At 43.7% G+C, this 19,518-nt stretch overlaps 1 protein-coding gene across 3 annotated transcripts in view; it reads left to right on the top strand.

Annotated features, from left to right (window-relative positions):
* ppp3ccb (protein phosphatase 3, catalytic subunit, gamma isozyme, b) overlaps positions 1 to 18,897 on the top strand; it is a 31,560-nt gene extending 12,663 nt beyond the window's left edge. The window contains exons 4-14 of one of the 3 annotated variants that reach the window (XM_020636910.3): positions 4,074 to 4,185; positions 4,270 to 4,415; positions 4,509 to 4,648; positions 6,924 to 7,001; positions 7,428 to 7,522; positions 7,657 to 7,782; positions 9,226 to 9,303; positions 11,025 to 11,109; positions 12,171 to 12,268; positions 14,167 to 14,193; positions 16,495 to 18,897. In XM_020636910.3, the coding sequence (XP_020492566.1) occupies positions 4,074 to 4,185; positions 4,270 to 4,415; positions 4,509 to 4,648; positions 6,924 to 7,001; positions 7,428 to 7,522; positions 7,657 to 7,782; positions 9,226 to 9,303; positions 11,025 to 11,109; positions 12,171 to 12,268; positions 14,167 to 14,193; positions 16,495 to 16,670 (1,161 nt within the window). In that variant the 3' untranslated portion in view covers positions 16,671 to 18,897. Of the gene's footprint in view, positions 1 to 4,073; positions 4,186 to 4,269; positions 4,416 to 4,508; positions 4,649 to 6,923; positions 7,002 to 7,427; positions 7,523 to 7,656; positions 7,783 to 9,225; positions 9,304 to 11,024; positions 11,110 to 12,170; positions 12,269 to 14,166; positions 14,194 to 16,485 lie in introns of all 3 variants that reach the window. The other 2 variants (XM_020636909.3, XM_065965409.1) reach the window with 2 other exon arrangements.
* Positions 18,898 to 19,518: the final 621 nt, after the last annotated feature.

The raw sequence follows: 19,518 nt of genomic DNA, 5'->3' as shown, positions 1-19,518 counted from the left end.
AGAGCCCCACCCTCACACACACACACGCCTGCAGCCTCAGTGTGTGTCCCGTTTCCAAAACAATCGGGGCGGGCGGGCGCAGGGTGTGTTTTCTGGAAGGAGTGTGTGTATCTGCGGATGGCAGGACGTCTTTATTAGCTGCTGTCGTGTTTCCTTGTGAGGATTAGTGGACATCCTGGAACACTTTCTCCTCCCCGACCACGGAGAGAGAAACAAACAAGACTTCAGACTCCTGCTTATCTACTGAGTAACCACTTAAATTAGGAAATCACTTCCAACGTCTAAATATCCTTTTGTGGTTGATAAAATGTTTTCTGATTGTTTAATGGTTTCCGGAAAAACTGCGACTAACGAAATAGGTCATGTGTTCTGGTAACTCTGCATATCTTCACTCTTTGCTGCAGAGTTTTAAAAAGTTGTTGAGATAAGAAATACATTTTTAAGGCTTCATTTTATCCAGCGAATAATTGCCAACAGATTCAACAAAGAAGAAGAACGTGACACAGTAAACTAAGATCAATGATTCCTAGGAAGGTTTGCACCTCCGAGGTCATCCATTGGGCGGAGCTACACGCTGACATTAGTCGCAAAAACAGCCTTGAAATAACTCTCTCTCTCTGAATCTGCAGGATATTAAAACATGGCGCGTTTTGTGTTTGACCTTTAGTACCGCACAGGAAGTGACAATTCTGTTGACCAATCGGCGGACTGCAGATGTGTAGATTGTAGCTGCTGTGGTGGTCTGACAGATGTGTAGATTGTAGCAGCTGTGGTGGTCTGACAGATGTGTAGATTGTAGCAGCTGTGGTGATCTGACAGATGTGTAGATTGTAGCAGCGGTGGTGATCTGACAGATGTGTAGATTGTAGCAGCGGTGATGGTCTGACAAGATGTTTAGATTGTAGCAGCTGTGGTGATCTGACAGATGTGTAGATTGTAGCAGCGGTGGTGATCTGACAGATGTTTAGATTGTAGCAGCTGTGGTGATCTGACAGATGTTTAGATTGTAGCAGCTGTGGTGATCTGACAGATGTGTAGATTGTAGCAGCTGTGGTGGTCTGACAGATGTGTAGATTGTAGCAGCTGTGGTGGTCTGACAGATGTGTAGATTGTGGCCTCGGGTAAAACTAAAGAAAAGTTCTCTGAAAGTTTGATTAAAATCTTCATATAACTGTTATCAGACCAATAAATTCCCTGGGATTTCTGCGGGGGAGACAACACACCAGTTACAGTGAAAAACACAGACATCAAATACGAGAGCTGCAGACTGAATCCAGCTTAATGAGTCGGTTTCTTTCTTGTGTGGACTCTTTAACTGAATAAAGAAACTGCTGGAGGTCTGTATCATGAGATTATTTAAGTATGAAGGCAGTTTACCCAGCATGGCCCTGTACACAGAAATGTTCCAATCAAAGCTGTCTGCATAGATTTCTTAAAACCAACAGAGACGAGAACAGGAGCCAGTGTTCGTTAGAAACCGGAGAGCACTGCGGCTCCATTATTGTAGCAACAAATTAAATCAACACGTCCAACTCTTTGCTTCAAAATAAAACATTTAATTTGGATTATTATCTCTCTGTGCTGTACGTCGTCTCTGAAGTTCATCAGACACATTTATATCTTTCTATAGAGTTCTGTTAAGTTTCCAAACAGTAGGAGTACTGCTGTTGACTGACTTCCTTTTTTTAAAATTATTTTTACTTTCCTTGTTTTTGCACCAGTAACACCAAGACAAATTTGTTGTATATTTAAAACGACTTTTCTTTGTTCTTTGAAAGAAAGTTTAAAATGTCAAATCCTCAATACTGTAAAGGAGGAGTCCGTAGAAATGTTTGTAAACATCCAAACTGGGCCCCTCCTCCTGGGCTCATCGCCCCCTGCAGGACGTAGTGTGTACGTTTACTGCTTGTAGCTACACTGCAAGCTAACGCACGCTAGCACAAGCTAACCGCCGGTGTTTGTCACCTTCCTGTCCAACAGGAAGTAGACCAACTCCACGTCCACGGGTAAAAGACAACACAAGGTTCACCCTCGATTTAGAACAAGTTTTATCTGCTTGGTGTTTCTCCTCACTGTGATTATATTTTCTCTTTTTTGCTGCTACGTCCTCGTCCGTCATATTCAACGGTTTGAATCTCGTCCAATCACTGAATTGTATCCACTCCTAAACTCGCATGCTGCGCTGTAATTGGCTGGAGGAAACACACCAGCTCCGCCCAGTCAGTTGTCCCGAGTCAACCAGAACAAAGCAGAACAGTAAAATCCAGTCAGAGGACAGAGTCTCTGCAGACACAGACACCACCACACATGTATGGAGGCCCAGAAGGGACGATGGATCAGCTTCACTTTAGGAGAAGTCTGTACTGTATTTTATTTAAAGGGCAGAATCTGATCATATCGTAGTGTGGATGTAGCCTAGGGGGACGTCTATTCTGTGTTTTATCATTAAAACCATTGCAGGATTTTACTACCCACCTGCTCTAACCACACCATGCAGCCAAATAAAGCGAGCTGTAGTTTGTGGTTAATTCTTTTTTTTTTTAAAGATTAATTTTTGGGCTTTTTGGGCCTTTAATGGATAGAGAGGACAGTGGATAGAGTTGGAAATCAGAGAGAGAGAGTGGGGAATGACATGCGGGAAAGAAGCCACAGGCGGGAAGCGAACCTGGGCCGCCCGCTTGAGACGACAGCCTCCATACATGGGGCGCACACACTAACCTTTGCGCCACCAGCGCCCCAGTTTGTGGTTAATTCAACAAGTAGATGCATTATACCTCTTCAACATCGTGCCTCTGAAAGCTCCTCCTGTACGATCATATTTCTACTTCTCTCGAGATTTTCATATGAAGGTGATGAGTTTGCATGTTGTGTTAAATGATACTGCAGAGTAGCTCTGTGATGTGACGGCGCTGCAGAGTGAATCCATCCTTGTCCTTGTTCCTCCTCCTCTGTGCTCCGGCCTGTTGGGTTCTGGGTGAACAGCTGGTCAGATCCAGCTCCTGTTGGACGCCTCCGTAAAAATAAAAAGCTGAAATGTTTAACAGGTGGTTCGATTCTGCATTAAAAAAAAAAACATAGAGAAGGATGACTGACAGCTGAGCGAGTGGGTTTGTTTGGAAGTCGTGCAGGAGCTCTTTTAACGATCACAAATGCACATCTCAGAGTTTATTATCACAAAGACTCAGAGTTAGATACTCAGATGCTCAAAGTCTCAATGCAGTCTTCTGTGCTCCAGATGTTTTTTCTACAGTCACCTGCAGGACTTAAGCAGCCTTTTGCAATTCATGGACCAACATGTTCAGATGCACATCTAATGATGTGGACAACATTTTATCACCTTGTCTCTTTCCTGTATGGCAAAGCAGGTAGTCCTCATCGGAGGATTCAGGAGACTGTAACGCCTTGTTCACACTAGCACAAAACTCGAGTAATCATGTGTGAACGGGAGTTTCTCCTCCAGCCTCCTCGTATTTATTCTGGAGAAAGTCAGAGTGAGCTGATGTGAGAACGCATCAGGATATAATCAGGAGAATTCACCTGGAGTGAGTGGGAGGGGGTGGTGACGTTTATTCCCTATGATCGCTGCACGACCATAGACTGTCTGCACGCCACCTCTACCATCTCCGTGCTCTAATGAACCTGCTGCTGCATGTTTCCTGTTCTCCAGTATGTTCTCCTCCACTCTTTAGTTCACATTGAGATTCTGTTCCACTACACGTAGCACTGATAGAAGGACAAATATTCACATTATAACGTCGTATAGAGGACTCTGCTGCTACTTCCACATCAGTCTTTTTACGTCTCGTCTTACCTCAGGAGACACCCCCCCCCCCCCCCCCCCCCCCCCCCCCCCCGTCTGACAGGGATAATCTCCTGCCTTGAGGTGCATGTGTGAACAACCAGGTCAGGAGGATTTTAGAGGCAGTCCTCCTGAAATCCTCTAGAAATGTTTAATGTGTAAAAAGGGCTTGTCGAACAGGATGTGAGTTGACAAAATTCAATCTGAGGTTGATGTTAAGATTGAATATAGGTCTAACCCATCCTCATGTGTATGTGTGTGTATCTGTTTGCAGTGTGTACTGTTCCTGTGGGCTCTGAAGATCAACCACCCGAACACTCTCTTCCTGCTCAGAGGCAACCACGAGTGCCGGCATCTCACAGAGTACTTCACCTTCAAACAGGAGTGTAAGTCCTGCTTCTGGGTTTGTGTCTGTGTCAGAGACAAACTGTGTCTCTCTTTACTGACCTGTGTGTGTTTGTTCTGTGCAGGTAAAATAAAGTACTCTGAGCGTGTTTATGACGCCTGTATGGATGCGTTTGACTGCCTCCCTCTGGCTGCTCTCCTCAACCAGCAGTTCCTCTGTGTGCACGGAGGACTGAGCCCTGAGGTCACCTGTCTGGACGACATTCGGAAGGTAACAAGAAGGGGGCGACAATCACAGTCCCTGGACTTCAGATTTGTGTTGTATGTAGTGTCTTATTAATTATAACTGTTTGTGTGTGCACAGTTGGACCGGTTTAAAGAGCCTCCTGCGTTCGGACCGATGTGTGACCTGCTGTGGTCTGACCCGGGCGAGGACTACGGTTCAGAGAAGACCCAGGAACACTTCAGCCACAACAGTGTGAGAGGCTGCTCTTATTTCTACAGGTAGGATTCTTTGAATAACTTAAATCTACATGTAGGACTCTGCAGGACTTGTTCCTACAGCTAGGTCTCTGCAGGACTTGTTCCTACAGGTAGGATTCTCTGCAGGACTTGTTTCTAGAGGTAGGATTCTGCAGGACTTGTTTCTAGAGGTAGGATTCTGCAGGACTTGTTCCTACAGGTAGGACTCTCTGCAGGACTTGTTCCTACAGGTAGGACTCTCTGCAGGACTTGTTTCTAGAGGTAGGATTCTGCAGGACTTGTTTCTAGAGGTAGGATTCTGCAGGACTTGTTCCTACAGGTAGGACTCTCTGCAGGACTTTTTTCTACAGGTAGGATTCTGCAGGACTTGTTTCTAGAGGTAGGACTCTCTGCAGGACTTGTTTCTAGAGGTAGGACTCTCTGCAGGACTTGTTTCTACAGGTAGGACTCTCTGCAGGACTTGTTTCTACAGGTAGGACTCTGCAGGACTTGTTTCTACAGGTAGGACTCTGCAGGACTTGTTTCTACAGGTAGGACTCTGCAGGACTTGTTTCTACAGGTAGGACTCTGCAGGACTTGCTTTTACAGGTAGGTCTCTTTGCAAGACTTGTTTCTACTGGTAGGACTCTCTGCAGGACTTGTTTTTACAGGTAGGTCTCTCTGCAGGACTTGTTTTTACAGGTAGGACTCTGCAGGACTTGTTTTTACGGGTAGGTCTCTCTGCAGGACTTGTTTCTACAGGTAGGTCTCTCTGCAGGACTTGTTTCTACAGGTAGGTCTCTCTGCAGGACTTGTTTCTACAGGTAGGTCTCTCTGCAGGACTTGTTTCTACAGGTAGGTCTCTCTGCAGGACTTGTTTCTACAGGTAGGTCTCTCTGCAGGACTTGTTTCTACAGGTAGGTCTCTCTGCACGACTTGTTTCTACAGGTAGGTCTCTCTGCACGACTTGTTTCTAAAGGTAGGTCTTGTTTCTACAGGTAGGTCTCTCTGCAGGACTTGTTTCTACAGGTAGGTCTCTCTGCAGGACTTGTTTCTACAGGTAGGTCTCTCTGCACGACTTGTTTCTACAGGTAGGACTTTGCAGGATGTTTCCTCTGCTGCTCGTTTCTCATTAAAAAAAAAAAGGACAAAAAGCAGCTCTGCGCTAATCTGAGCTGATTAAAGCTTTTACAAACAATGGCTTATCTCTGGATAAGTGACCGCTGGTTCAATCCGCTGTCAGACTGATACTGGAAATAAATATTAGCATTCTCTGGCCTGTCTTAATATTTGTGCTGAATCTGCCATGTTGACACCACATGGAGGTCACGGGGAGGGGAGCAGCTGCCGCTCTAAAGCCTCTTTCATCCTGCAGGAGTTTGTTTTAGCAGCCGGACGTTTAAATGACTCGCTGAGAAATGACACAGCATCACAGTTTCTGTAAATGTCTCGAATAGATCCTGCTCTGAGGATTAGTGTTATTCTGCTGAATCGGTCCCACCCAGCACGGTTCAACACAACCTGAACGCTCGAGCAGGTCGCCTTTTGTTTGAAGTCTCTCTCAGTCATGCATGATGTGACGGAAAGGTTCTTTAAATATAACGCATCATGTTTGAAAGTTTCACGAGTCAGTGCTGCAAAAAAGTGTAAATAATATCCAACCGATTCATGAAGTTATGAAACACATTTCATCACGTCCACCCGACAGGCGTTCAGACAATAACAAAATGAAAAGCTCTGTCATGATGTTTTCTTCCTTCATTTATGACTAACACGCTGGTGAAAGTGTTTGAGCTCTTGAGGTCAGACTTTCCCAGAGGTTCGAGTCAGGTGTGTTTGTTCCCTTTGTGTTGTTAAAATGTCAGGAGATGAAAAGGTGCTTATAAAGTGACCGAACGGCGACTACAGTGTTTGGTATTAATCGCCTGTAAAGAGGCTTTTAGTGAATAATTTTCTAAAGTCAGTTCTGTAAAGATCAGAGACAAACTCCCACACCTCCTCCTCCTCCCGCACCTCCTCCTCCGTACGGGCCCTGACCTTAATTGATCTCTAATTTTAGCACTTTAAAGCATCTCTTGTTATAATGGAGCTCCTTCTCTTACTGTCATGGCAACCAAGGTGACTGCAGACAGCCGAGCTGTGGGAGGATCAGAGGCTCCATCGTGGACCAACGTTTGGAACGACATGAAACAATCTCTGGCTGAAACGCTGAGCGCTTTGCCAAACTGGCATCTTCAACTGTAAAGACCAAACGGCTCCTTCATCCTGTCCTGATGTTTGAATAATTATTCTGATTTCTTGTTTTCTGTCTCTGCAGTTACCCGGCAGTATGTGACTTCCTGATGAACAATAACCTGTTGTCTGTAATACGAGCACACGAAGCCCAGGATGCAGGGTGAGTGAAGCTCATATTACATAGTACATGATGAAATCCTATTTATATGTTTGCATAAAAACAAACAAGAAAGCACAAGAACATGTATTTTACACCGTTTACAACGTTATAGACTTCCCGTTTTTGCTGTGCACAAGTTTTGTAGTTTGGTTAGGGAGTAACAAAAAGGACACAGAGTAAAGGGTTGTTGTTAACCATCTGTAGAAGAGAAGATCTTTGTCCTCCAGGATCACAAATATAAAAAGAGCTGCTCGGAAAACGTAATTTAAACTGTGAGGAAGATATTTAATGAGGGTACAAAGTATTTACGGGTCTTTGGAGCTAAACACTGGTCCTAATCTTAAATTACCTCCTGTTTGACCTTCTTCTTTATGACTTTATCTTCAAGACGTCGGTCAAATCTTTGTTTTTTTTTGTGTCCGTCAGGTATCGAATGTACAGGAAGAGTCAGACGACAGGCTTCCCTTCTTTAATCACAATCTTCTCTGCTCCTAACTACCTGGATGTGTACAACAACAAAGGTAAGAGAAGAGGAGAGAGAAAGAGGGAGAGGTAACCATGGCAACAGGAGAGAAACCTTGAAGCCCTGGCAACAGGAGACAGGAAGTGCCTGATGAAGTAGAAAATGTTAATGTGTGTGTTTGTGTGTTTTCAGCTGCGGTGCTGAAATATGAGAATAATGTGATGAACATCCGGCAGTTTAACTGCTCCCCTCATCCTTACTGGCTGCCCAACTTCATGGACGTGTTCACCTGGTCTCTGCCGTTCGTTGGAGAGAAAGGTGAGCAGATTCATTTATGGTTTAAAATACAAGAACACCTCGTGGTCGAGTGTGACATGAGGGACGATTAACTCAAAGTTAAAAAAAACACACACAAATAGCTGGGTTCAACTTTTCCTCCCGGGTTTTCTCGTCAATCGTTTTCAAAGCCTGCTCGACGGCGACCTCTTCAGGAGGGACTTTAGAGACAGAATGTGATGAAGCTGAAACTTTTCTTCAGATTTTGAAAGACACAGCAGAGACAAATCTGGCTCCATGCTGTCACACAGATGGGATACTTTTTATTCCTGTGACATAGCTTCAGTATCAGAGCGGGGACGTCATCATGAGTGCTCAGATCTTTGTGTCATTGTGTTACATAATCAGATTTACTGATGCAGAGCGGACGGTTTAATCACTCAGCTGTTGTTTTTTCTAATCTGACAACATGTTACAGGTTTTTAAATCTTTGGTTTTCACCTGTTGATGAACTTCACAATAATGTGAGAAAGATCCGACCGAGTTCATGTGTGACTTCATGCTCGTCTTTGTGAAGGTTAACGCAGCGGCTTTAAAATCGGGCAGGCATAAAGATGGAGGAAACAGGATTTATGACCAAATTGAAATGTCCACAGTGTCTTTTAGTAAACAGTAAGGATCTTTGTGGAGTCTAGATGTCTTCAATTTGAGCAGATTTTCCTCGTGTCCCCGACTGAAGGTTGCTGTTTCATCAAATGTGTAGCTGCTCCGTCCCACTGAGGGGAAAAATTGCATCAATGCATACCCTCTATACATAAAATACATCTGTCTGCAAATGCATTCGTGACTCCTTTAGAGGAAGAATGTCCGACTTTTTGATTCAGCATGAAACCAAAACAAACTGCTGTTTGGCCACACCTCCTACATACTGAAGCCTCCGCTCTCCTCCAGAGACACACGTCATTTTGTTCGAGCTGCAATCACCTGTGTCCGGCATTGTTGTTAGCATGCTAATGTTAGCACTCTTTAGTTAGCTCATAGCTTCACATTGCATGTAAACTGACACAGAATGAGCGTGATCTAAAAACTCTTTACTAACATCCAAATAATCAGTGAGTATGTTCTTCTTCTTCTCTCTAGTCCTTGACTAAAACAGCTTTTATACACAAGGGGAGGAGCCGGCTGTCCGGTCCATGTAAACACGGCTCTGACAACAACACAGCCAGCGGGACTCGAGCTTCTCACTCATTGTAGACAGTCATGACTCAGAGACACATTTACACAGGATAGACTGGATTTATGATATATTTATGTGGAACATGTCACACATGAAAGCCTTAAAACCGATTAAAAAAGAAAGTAATTAAAAAATCTAAAGACGGAGTCCAAACAGTGAAGTGTTTTACTTGAGAATCAATCTTTTAAATCCTCTTCATGTTACCTCGTGTGTGCCATCACTCGCTGTGTGTTGTTGTGTTTGCACAGTGACGGAGATGCTGGTGAACGTGTTGAACATCTGCTCTGATGACGAGCTGATGTCAGAAGGAGACGACACGTGTGAGGGTAAGAGGAAGCGACCCCCCACACACACACACACACACGACTTGTTCACCTGTTTTTAACCGGGTAGATTAAAAAACGTTGAAGTGTGAAGACCCTGCAGACACCTGAAGCTCCCTTGTCACCTTGGTGTGTTGCGACGGCTGACGGTCGTCGTGCAGGTGTGAGTCGGACACCTGACACCAAACAGCGGTCGCACATCCACACGTTCATTCTCACTACGTTCACGTTGACTCTCACGTGTTCAGATTTTTTTTTTTTCTGATCAAAGCCCCGTTTCAGATTGTCCTTGAACACAACACAAATGACAGTGTTCTGCTTTCAGCTGCTTTCACATGATCCAAAAGTCATTGAAATAAATCAAAAGCATGTTTCCTGACTGCAAATTGATTTTCATTTGTGAAATAAGCGGAAATAACCCACTCACGCGCTCCATCGAATAATACCTGTTCTTAATCCTTTTGAAACCCGGTTGTGTTTAGCATTCTTTGATTTCATGCAAGGTCCCATCAGCGAACTAACCCAACATCTGTGACACAAAGACACAAAAAGAAGTTTGATTGTTATTCTTTAATGGAAATAGAAGCAGCAAAGATCATTTTGATGAGAAATGGCGGCTTTTTATTATTTTTTTTACAATTAATTATTTCGTTCACATGACGGGAGAAATCTATCAGTAAAAAAAGATGTCAGAAGTTTATTAATATCAGAAACATTATGAGAGGTCTGGTGTCCTACATTTGGTTTAACCGGAGAGCTCACACTATGACCCAGAACTTCCAGCAGTTGCGCGTCCGCTCTGTGCTCCCTCGCCTGTCAACACCCAGGCTGGAGTGTAAATTGATGCATCGTGCTCTGAAACCCCCAAAAAAGAGGTGTAGACTTTTTACCATCAAGCAGTAACCTCTGGTGTTGAAAAATGAAGATGAGGAACTGCATGATTTTACACTTCAGCATCGAGTGTCCACTAGATGCTGGCTGCAGAAGCACAGGAAGTCACATACACAGCCATTCTAAAAAGCCTGTTTTTACAGCGGAGATTAACATGTTTACAGCCTGATTCAAAAAAACAAACAGGTCTGATTAGCTCATGTCTCGATTGACACACACTGTACGGGGGGGTGAATGTTTTGATGACTCATCAGTTTTGATTTGATGAAGGATAAGAGTTATTCACAATAAGGCGTGTAGCTGACCTGATTGACAGACGGGTGCGGTGTAACGGTTTGTCAGGAGGTTTAAAACCCGCCTCAGCTCCAGCTCTCAGTCTGTCGTTAGGTTGACTGAAAGTTAGACTGAGACAGCATTTCCAGCATGGAGACCACCATCGATGGGACTCCAGCGCCCCCTGCAGGAAGTGACTGGTGACGCCACTCAAGCTTCATCAAACGTATATAAAATTACTTTAGAGGCTCAAATATTTGCGTGTACTGTGATCTCTCAGGATGGATGTTCTCAGATCTACAGTTTGATTTCTCGATGTTGATTCTAAGTTGAAATGAAATTATCCAACAATCCTCCCTCATCGGTCAAGCTTCTCAGGCTGAACATGAAGAGTAAACCTGGAGCTGGTGTGCACCGCAAACATTCAGTTATTACTCTGAGCCACCTGAGCGTCACCTGCCGTGTGTACTGAGCACGTCGAGTTCTGATTGTTGTGTGCTCCTCTTATTTTCCCGATGATTTCTCTGCTCTGACTCCCATCGTCTTTTTCTGCTCTTCAGGTGGAACTCCAGCTGTCAGGAAGGAGGTGATCAGAAATAAGATCCGGGCCATCGGGAAGATGGCTCGAGTCTTCTCTGTGCTCAGGTGGGTTGTTCCCCCCCTCTCCTTTTTGGTTATATTTGAGAGATACATAAAGCCTCAAAGAGAGGAAGATGAAAATGAAAATGAAGAGGTTTCTCTGTGTGATTTACTTGATTTTTCAAGGCTGATTCCTGGATAAGTTTGAAATAATTCTTCTTTTTCAGCCATGACAGAACTGTTTATAACTTAAACTTGTTAAATAGTCCAATAGAGACGTTAATTTGTGTGGTTTGAGGGAGACAGACAAGCTATAGTCCTCTACTTTCCCTAGTCTCGCTCTACTTTAGTAAAAGGCTAATGACTTTCTCCCTGATTTACATGTGCCCTCTTTTAATCCTGTGGAAGTATGTCACAGTAGTTTCTCCTTTTAATGATGAATGCTCATATTCAGAAAATGTCTCAGAGTTATTTTATGTCCCAGAAAAGATTCACGGGCTGTTCTCTGTATTCCAGTATAACTGACTGTAATCGATCTTTGCTTTCTGGGTACTATAAAATCAAAACTCTCCGATTGCAGATCATTAATGAAGACTATTTTCTAGTTTTGCTCCTCTTCTGCGGCAGTTGACTTGATATCTTCACGTTGAGGATTGAGCAATATTTATTAATATTCCAAACAGCACACAATTTGCACAGGCAACTTGTGAAGAGTACGTAGATAAATTAGAGAGCACGATGTATGCAAGTGTATCCTCTGCATAGAATAATAGTTTATATAGTTATTTTTGTTATGTTGCCTTCTAAGAGTGTTAAATAATAAATAAAACAAGTGGTCTGAGGATTGATCCCTGAGCAACCCCAGATAAAAAACTTTCAAAGTTATTTTTATTGAATTGTAGAAGTTCTACACACATCAACATGAACAGAACACCATTCCCATCCCTGCCTCTTGCTGTAAGACACAAGGGGAAAAAAGTGGTCTGAGGATTTCTAAGGATTTCCTAAACTTCTTAAAGTAAACTTGTCTGCTTTTTAAATGAAGAGGAACCTCAGTTTGACCAGAGTTATCTGTGTCAGAGGATTCTGATCGCTCTAACAGTTTTTATCTTTGTTTGTGTTGACAGAGAGGAGAATGAAAGCGTGCTGCAGCTGAAGGGCCTGACCCCGACAGGAACGCTGCCTGTGGGAGTTTTGTCCGGAGGTCGGCGAACTCTGCAAAGCGGTGAGTGTGAACGCAGCCGAGCATCCAAACACTAACACAGAGTCCAGCTAACACTAACTCCCTGTGCCTGCACTCACACTGAGAGACTAACCGCAGAAACACTTCAACATACACACAGCCAGACTGAAATGTCAAGTGGTATCCTCTCCTTCTCTGAAGGACCGTTCTGTTAGAACATCTGCTGCCCTTTAAAGACAACGAGCCGCAGAGAGACGAGCCGATTCAGGCTTTATGGAAAACAGACGATCAAGTGCTGTTCATGATTATTTAAAGTGTCTCTATTTAGTTTATGTAAAGATGTCTATGCTGACATCACTATCAGGAATTAATCTACAATATAATGCATTTAAATGTTTCTTTAAACGTACAATTTCTTGAATTGTACACTAAAATATTTTAAACCTATTTTATATATTTTATTGTTGAGTACATACATTACCTCAAATATTTCCAACAGTTATTAAAACCAGAGAAATCCGTAATTTTATAACCGTAACGGGATGTGTCTTGGCGGCTGCCATGACAGACACAATTAGTTTATCGTTGCTGTGGAAACACAGGATGTCAAGTCAAAGACTGCTACATAAGGAAGCATGAGCTGCTACTGAAAGCTGCCGTACTGTTGCTGTATGTGCTGCTGTGATGAAGACATCATGTAAATTATACTCGGATACATTAGCTCGTGTGTAAACATATTCTCTTCCTCAGTTTGGTTTTACCCGGTCGTCATGACTACGGTCAACTCAGAATCCGTTTTCATGGGGGGGGGGATATCAGAGAGAGTCACTCCCATGATTCCCCGCCAGCCTCCACGTCATTTTTTTGTTATTGTGTTGTTTGAGAGCCCCCTGGTGGCAGAATCTGCACACTGTGCCTTTTAGGCAGTTAACGACACTAAATCTAAAAAAGCTATAAACACACATCGTGTTCAAATATATTTTAACGCAGTTTAAAGATTCTCTGTTCAGTTTTCTGACTGTTATCTGTCATTTATCCTGTAAGACGGGTGATGAGATTACCTTACACATGAAGTGATTCATAATATTATCACGTTAGTCGTGATAAATTAGCACCAACATTTATTTTTACAGTGTCAGCAGAAGACTGTAAACCAGAACACATGATGTAACAAAAAAATATTTTTTCTGTTTTTTTTTTTTAATTTTTATAGAAGACGCTGTATGTTTGTCTTCAGTCTGAAATAGAACAGGATTAATATAAAGGCCTCTGACGGGGGCTGCTAAGCTAACGTAAGGTTGTTTTCTTTTTGTTTTGATACTTTTCAATACCACAAGTTTTTAACGATGCAATCACTGTTGTTTGAATGATCAATAATATCAAAAATCTTAACGAAAAGATGCGTTCAGGGGGGTTAGCGCTAGGAATGAGTCCATCAGAAATTACAAGAAGACGCCGTATGGAAACGTTGTGCAGACGTTGTCTGTGACGCTTGGCGGTTTAAATTAAGAAATGATCCATTACTGCGCGCCGAGGACTTCTGTTTATGTTTCTCGATTGATTTTTAGTAGAATCTTATTGAAGTTTATAATTCTGTTACCATGACGACGGCCCTGATCTGAACAGCTCAGGGCTCATCAAAAGATGTGAAACTAATCTGCAGGTTCTTTGTCTTTCAGGGCAGCGTGGAGTGTAAACACATGATGTTTGTTCTTATTATTGATATCACTGTTGTTATGATTCTTTGACCTGTGTGGTGCCCGTGTGTGGAGCAGCGGGGGGGGGGGAGTGGGGGAGGGGCGGTATGATGATTGACTCCATGTTAACAGGACTGACAGATTGCACTGTGTTTAATAACGTGACTGACTGAATGCATTGATAACGTTCCCACTCTCTCTCCATTGGTTTTCGGCATGGCACTTCTACTCACGCTTACACAGCCACCGTAGAGGCAGAAGAGGCACGAGGTATGCAACCATCTCTCTCTGATCTATCTCTGTGTTTATGTATCTGTGTGTGTGTGTCACGTCTGTGCCGTGTGTCCTTAATGTGTTACTGAGGCCTTGTGTGGTGTACTCAGCCACATAACCCACTTCGATCTGGACGCAGATCCTTTGAATTTAAAATCAAAAGAAGCCGTTAGAACTCAACAGTGACCGCCCACTTTTTTTTAGCAGCTCTGGTTTTGGATGTAAATTTCTCCGTTCAAATCCACCATTTACATTTTACATTTTTAATCCTCATATTAAGAGAGTTAAGCCTGTTACCATGACAACCAGCTAGCCCAATACTCGTGACTACAGTACATTTAATTGGGCGCAAGAAAAGGGGGTTAAAAAAAAGGAGGAAAAGGTACAAGACTGTGTACATGTTTTTGTTCCAGAGTCAAGGAACAACACATCCCACAATGCATTGCGAATGATCCCTCTCTAACTTTAGTCGTTGCTATCGTGTTTATACTGTTACACGTGTTGTAATATGTTGTAGCCTACGACTACAAGGGACAGGAAACATTGCTATGGTAACGGCGGGCTCCTCCAATCAGAGACGTCGCTGTGACTCTCTATGATCGTGGGTAGTGTAGTTCTTTTCCCTGATAATGTGAATAAACCGCGTAGTTCTTAAACAAAGTTAATATCAGACGAACTTGTGTCTCCTACAGGAGCAGACACCATCGTCTCACACTTAGGTAGCTCGTGGTCAGTCTACCTGTGATGGTTATGACATCACAACTAATCATGAAATTACTTCCTGAACCTCACTGTTGAGCCCTATTAAAAAAATGTCAGGGCAACAGATTTGTAGTTTTCTTATGATCGAGCAGGTTGAACATCATTAAAGAATAAAAGATGATTCTCCTGTCCGGCTACTGATGATTAGATAGAAGAGTCTCTCTCTCTCTCTGCGTGATCTTGATCCACATTAACAGTGAAATGTCTCTTTAATGAAAGTCTCTTTCTTTGTCTTCATGCTGTCCTTGTCCTGATCTGAAGTAAGTTTTCTCTCACACCAGTGCTCCCAGTAGAATCTGATCTTAAATGATGAACAGGAATGTAAATGTAGCACTTTTGTCTTTTCTGATTTTTTTTTTTTTTTACACGTTGAAACGAGCTCGGACTCATTTCTTTCACACACACGACGATAAGTCTGATTCAGTTTTAAAAGAATAAACCTGCACATTTTGAAAGTCCTCAAAGCTGGGTCAGACCAAAAGCAAAGATTTCCTGTGAAGTTTTATGACGTAGAAGGTCGATGTAAAGATGCATCATCAGCACGTTTTGAGTATTTACGATCCCCCGAATCCGTCCAGAAAACATCAAGGTAAAAATCGTTCTCCTGACGCCCTGCAGAAGTCGCAATGATTGTTTTTTTTTCAATGATTGGGGAGCGTTTGCGCAAGAAAGCGGCCGCCTTTAGAAACAGCGTCTTTTTTCACTCTGACCGTTGAAGTTGAAAATCTCTGAACTTTTCAGAAAGACGCTGTTGACGTCAACGGCGCTCTTTTCCAAATGTTTGATATATCCCGTAGTTTTGCCGCCTATCGATCGTGTCTACAGTAAAAAGTAATGGAGCTGTGTTGCTCATACGGCGGCCGTTGTCAACAGAGTGTTGTCATGGAGACAGGATGGACGTGCAGCTTTTCTTCTCAGCGCACAAACGCTTCATGCAAACACTCCCGAGCGCCCTGCCAGCGCTTTCCTGCCTGGAGAGAACGCCAGGTGGACGCTCTGGTTTAAAACTTCCATTAACAGCACCAGCTTTTATTTCCTTCAGTCTATGAAGTGACTCCGCCTTTTTTTGATGACAGGTGGCGATTAGGAGGCAGGCCTGTAATTATCTTGAGAAAAAACTGGTGCACAGAAAAGAGGGGAAAGACTTTAAACATTTACACCAGAAAGGATCTTTAACTGTGCACTAAGAGAGCTGCCTTTACCTGTCAAAACCTGCAGCCACACCAGGCGAGTAAAAGGGGGCGGGGCATTAAGAGGTGGTAGGCTTATATTAGAAGATTTACAGTAAATCTGGCAGGTTGAGTGTTTGCAGGTAGAACGATCTGACACGATTGAACACAGAATCATGAATCTTAGTTTTTGGTCTGAGCGGTTTGATGATTCAGGTTTTAATCACACACAGATTCAAACATGTTCCAGAGTCCTTCAGACGGGAGCGCTGCATTTATACTTCCTCTGAGTAGATTTAAAGTTTCATCAAAAGTCTCTGTGGTCGCCGTACTCTCACACGTCTCTGTCTCCTTGCAGCGATCCAAGGCTTCAACCCGCAGCACAAGATCCAGAGCTTCGAGGAGGCCCGAGGTCTGGACCGCATCAACGAGAGGATGCCCCCCCGCCGGGACAGCAAGCAGACAGAGGCCACGCCCCCCCTCAACAACCTGCCCGCCAGCACCGGACCGCCGGACAAGAACGGCACCAACGCACAAGCCTAAACCGCCCCCCGCCCCCCGCTCTTTACCTCCCTCCCCCTTATCTCCCCCTGTTCTTCCTCTCCTACCTTCCTTCTTTCCTTCCTTGCTTCCTTCCCTTCCCCTCTCGTCTCCTTTACGAGCAGGAGAAGAGGCAGTTCAGTCCGAGCGACTGTCACCACGCTTAATTTATTTCATCATCGATTAAATATCATCGTTTAAGACTGAACAGGAGAGAATCTCAAGCGCACACGCGACGAGGACTTTTCTACCCGGGAGGCGACACCTTTCTGTCCGTCAGCGCTTTGTTTGGTGTCGAGGGAGGAAGTGACGCTCATTCAAACGCTGTGTTCGTGCCCACACACACACACACACACACACACACACACACACGCACACACACACACACAGTCAGATCCATTCTTTCTTATGCCAATGATAGTGTGACTGAGCTCCGAGGAGCGAGTATTGACATTTATATTATATATGTATATTTTAATTGTTCCCTCTTTTCAATGTGATGGGTTTTTTTTTTTTTACACATAGATTTAGGCTCAATTATCCAAAAGGGGGAGAGGAGGGATTAAAGGGTTGCTTTATTATTACTCCGACTTTGGGGGCAGAAAGTTTAAAAAACAATCTGGTGGTGCAGCGTTTTCTGCACGGCGTCGACCACGCGGCAGAAACGGTTTGTAACTGAGCCACGAGTTCAGATTTCTGTTTTAAAACGATTTCTCTCTTTTTTGTTTTCTCAGTTCCAATGACGTCAAACTCAACAAAGAAACATCTGAGACGTCACAAACCCGAGCAGTCAGGAGGTCAACAAATAAACATCCATCGCTGCCGTGTGTCGTTTAGACTTTTTATAACATGTTGAAGTTCACTTCATAAAGCTGAGAGTCAGAAGAGACGGTGAAACCTTAGTCCCCGCTCACACAGAGACGTGTCGCCCTAGTAGCGGACGCTACAAAAACGAAGCGAGGGTACATGAAAAACAAAATAAGGAAACATTACGGCGACGTCCACCATCTCTTCAGTGAGATCTGTATGGACCCAGTTAGAAGTAAAGCCCGCCTCCTTCTTGATTTGATTGGCTGCTTCGGCTGACGAGCGCTGCTACTCCACGACTCGAACTGAAAGTTCAAAATATTTCTTAAACTTCCCTGAACAAACTGTCGCGCTGTACCCGAGGAAAAGAACGGTTTACCTGCCATCGCCTTTTTCTTGTCCCTTTGTCCAAAAAAAAACATTCCGTCCTACATTACCCATCATGCATCTGGATGCTGTCTCTTATTAGAGCCTTCCAGCCACATCTTTCCAGTTCTCTAAGTAAATCTGTGACGCGTCCAAACGACGTGTGAAGATTAAACTTTTGCTTTTCATAGCGTCCGAATCTTTGAGACAAGTTCTCTTTAATTAAAAAAAAAATAGGATCACGTCGTCATACTTCGACGCTACTTTGGAGAAAATGGCGTGAAACAAAGCTGACAGCGTGCAGGAAGTGATGAACGTCCTGATCAAATCTTCATAACGATCGTTATTAGACGTGCCGCCAACTCCCGTCCTAACTTTTGTTTCGACGTCATGAATCAACGCTCAGTGAAACACTGGTGCTCTGTTTAGTCGCCTGAAGTTCACGAGACGTTCTGCACAGCTGATCCCAGAATGTGCGAGCTGAGCGTCGGGTGTTAAACGCCTTTTAAATGAATCATGAGGAGCCGTGCATAGAACGCCGACCTGTAGGTGCAGACGATCTGACTCACCTGTGACTGTGAGCGAGCTCACTTTCCTCTCGCTGCGTTCAGAGGTCTCAGATGTTTTCTTTGTGAGTCTGATGTTTGTGTGACTGAGAGAAAAGAGGGGCAAGCTGTAAGCGAGAAGCAGAGATCTCCTTTAATCGTGAAACATAACGAGCAGAAAGAGAGAGAGAGCGAAAGAGAGGCTGCAGGTGTGTTCAGGTGTGCTGATCAGACCCGGGTGGGTTTGATTTTTCCCTTTGGATCTTTATTTTTTCGGGGCGGGTGGGTAAACTATGTCGGGAGTGAGGCCTCATTTCTGACTTGTGTTCGGGTCTCAAACATATCTCACAGAATGTACAGAGAAAACTAAAAAAAAACAAATCAAGGTTTCTGTTTTCTTTACAGCTAAATTTAAAAAAAAAAAAGATGTTTTTTTTGTTGAGTCCATGTATTGCGAGGCCTCTCATTTCTGTAGATGTTTCACTCCATTCAAATAAAAAAACAGAAAAGTGCTTGTGTGTCTGTTGAATGCTGCTGCTGCTGCTCAAGGACGCCGTCTCTGCGTCGCCGGCTGCCAATCAACGGCCGGCGTGGGAGGTGTTTCTTTGTGCGAGGAGACGAGTGGCATTGAAACATCGCCTGGCTCCTCGCTCCTCCGTGTGTAGGCCCATATGTTCCTTAGCAACACAATTCTCCACATTATTACCTGCAGTTCACTCCAGATGGACGGGCTCGCTGCTCAAGTTTGCCGCAGCGAGGCAGAAAAGAAAAAAGGGAAAAAAAAAAAAAGGTGGATGATGAGAGAAAATGAGCTGCGGGGGCGTCTGAGTACAACCCACGGTTTAATCGAATCTGTCATGACGAGAGGTGTGAAGACATCACTGCAGCACAGGTGTGAAAGTGTGTAGTAAGAAATCCAACGTGAGGGGATGTGAAAGAGGAAATGTCAAAATAAAAGCATGAAGGTAAAACTAGAACAGCACGTTAAAGGAGGTCGTTAACATCCTGAGTCTAACGCTGAATACATCCCTCCTCCAGCGGACAAGAATTCATTTAGATACAACTTTAACATCTCTGTTTACTACGACACAAAACAAGCAGAAAATACTCCCCTGATAAAGGTATCTTACTAT

This window comes from Labrus bergylta, chromosome 17 (assembly GCF_963930695.1).
Source record: "Labrus bergylta chromosome 17, fLabBer1.1, whole genome shotgun sequence".
Taxonomy (NCBI): Eukaryota; Metazoa; Chordata; class Actinopteri; order Labriformes; family Labridae; genus Labrus; species Labrus bergylta.
Note: the sequence above shows the minus strand (reverse complement) of the source record. Positions and strands in the feature narration are given on the sequence as shown.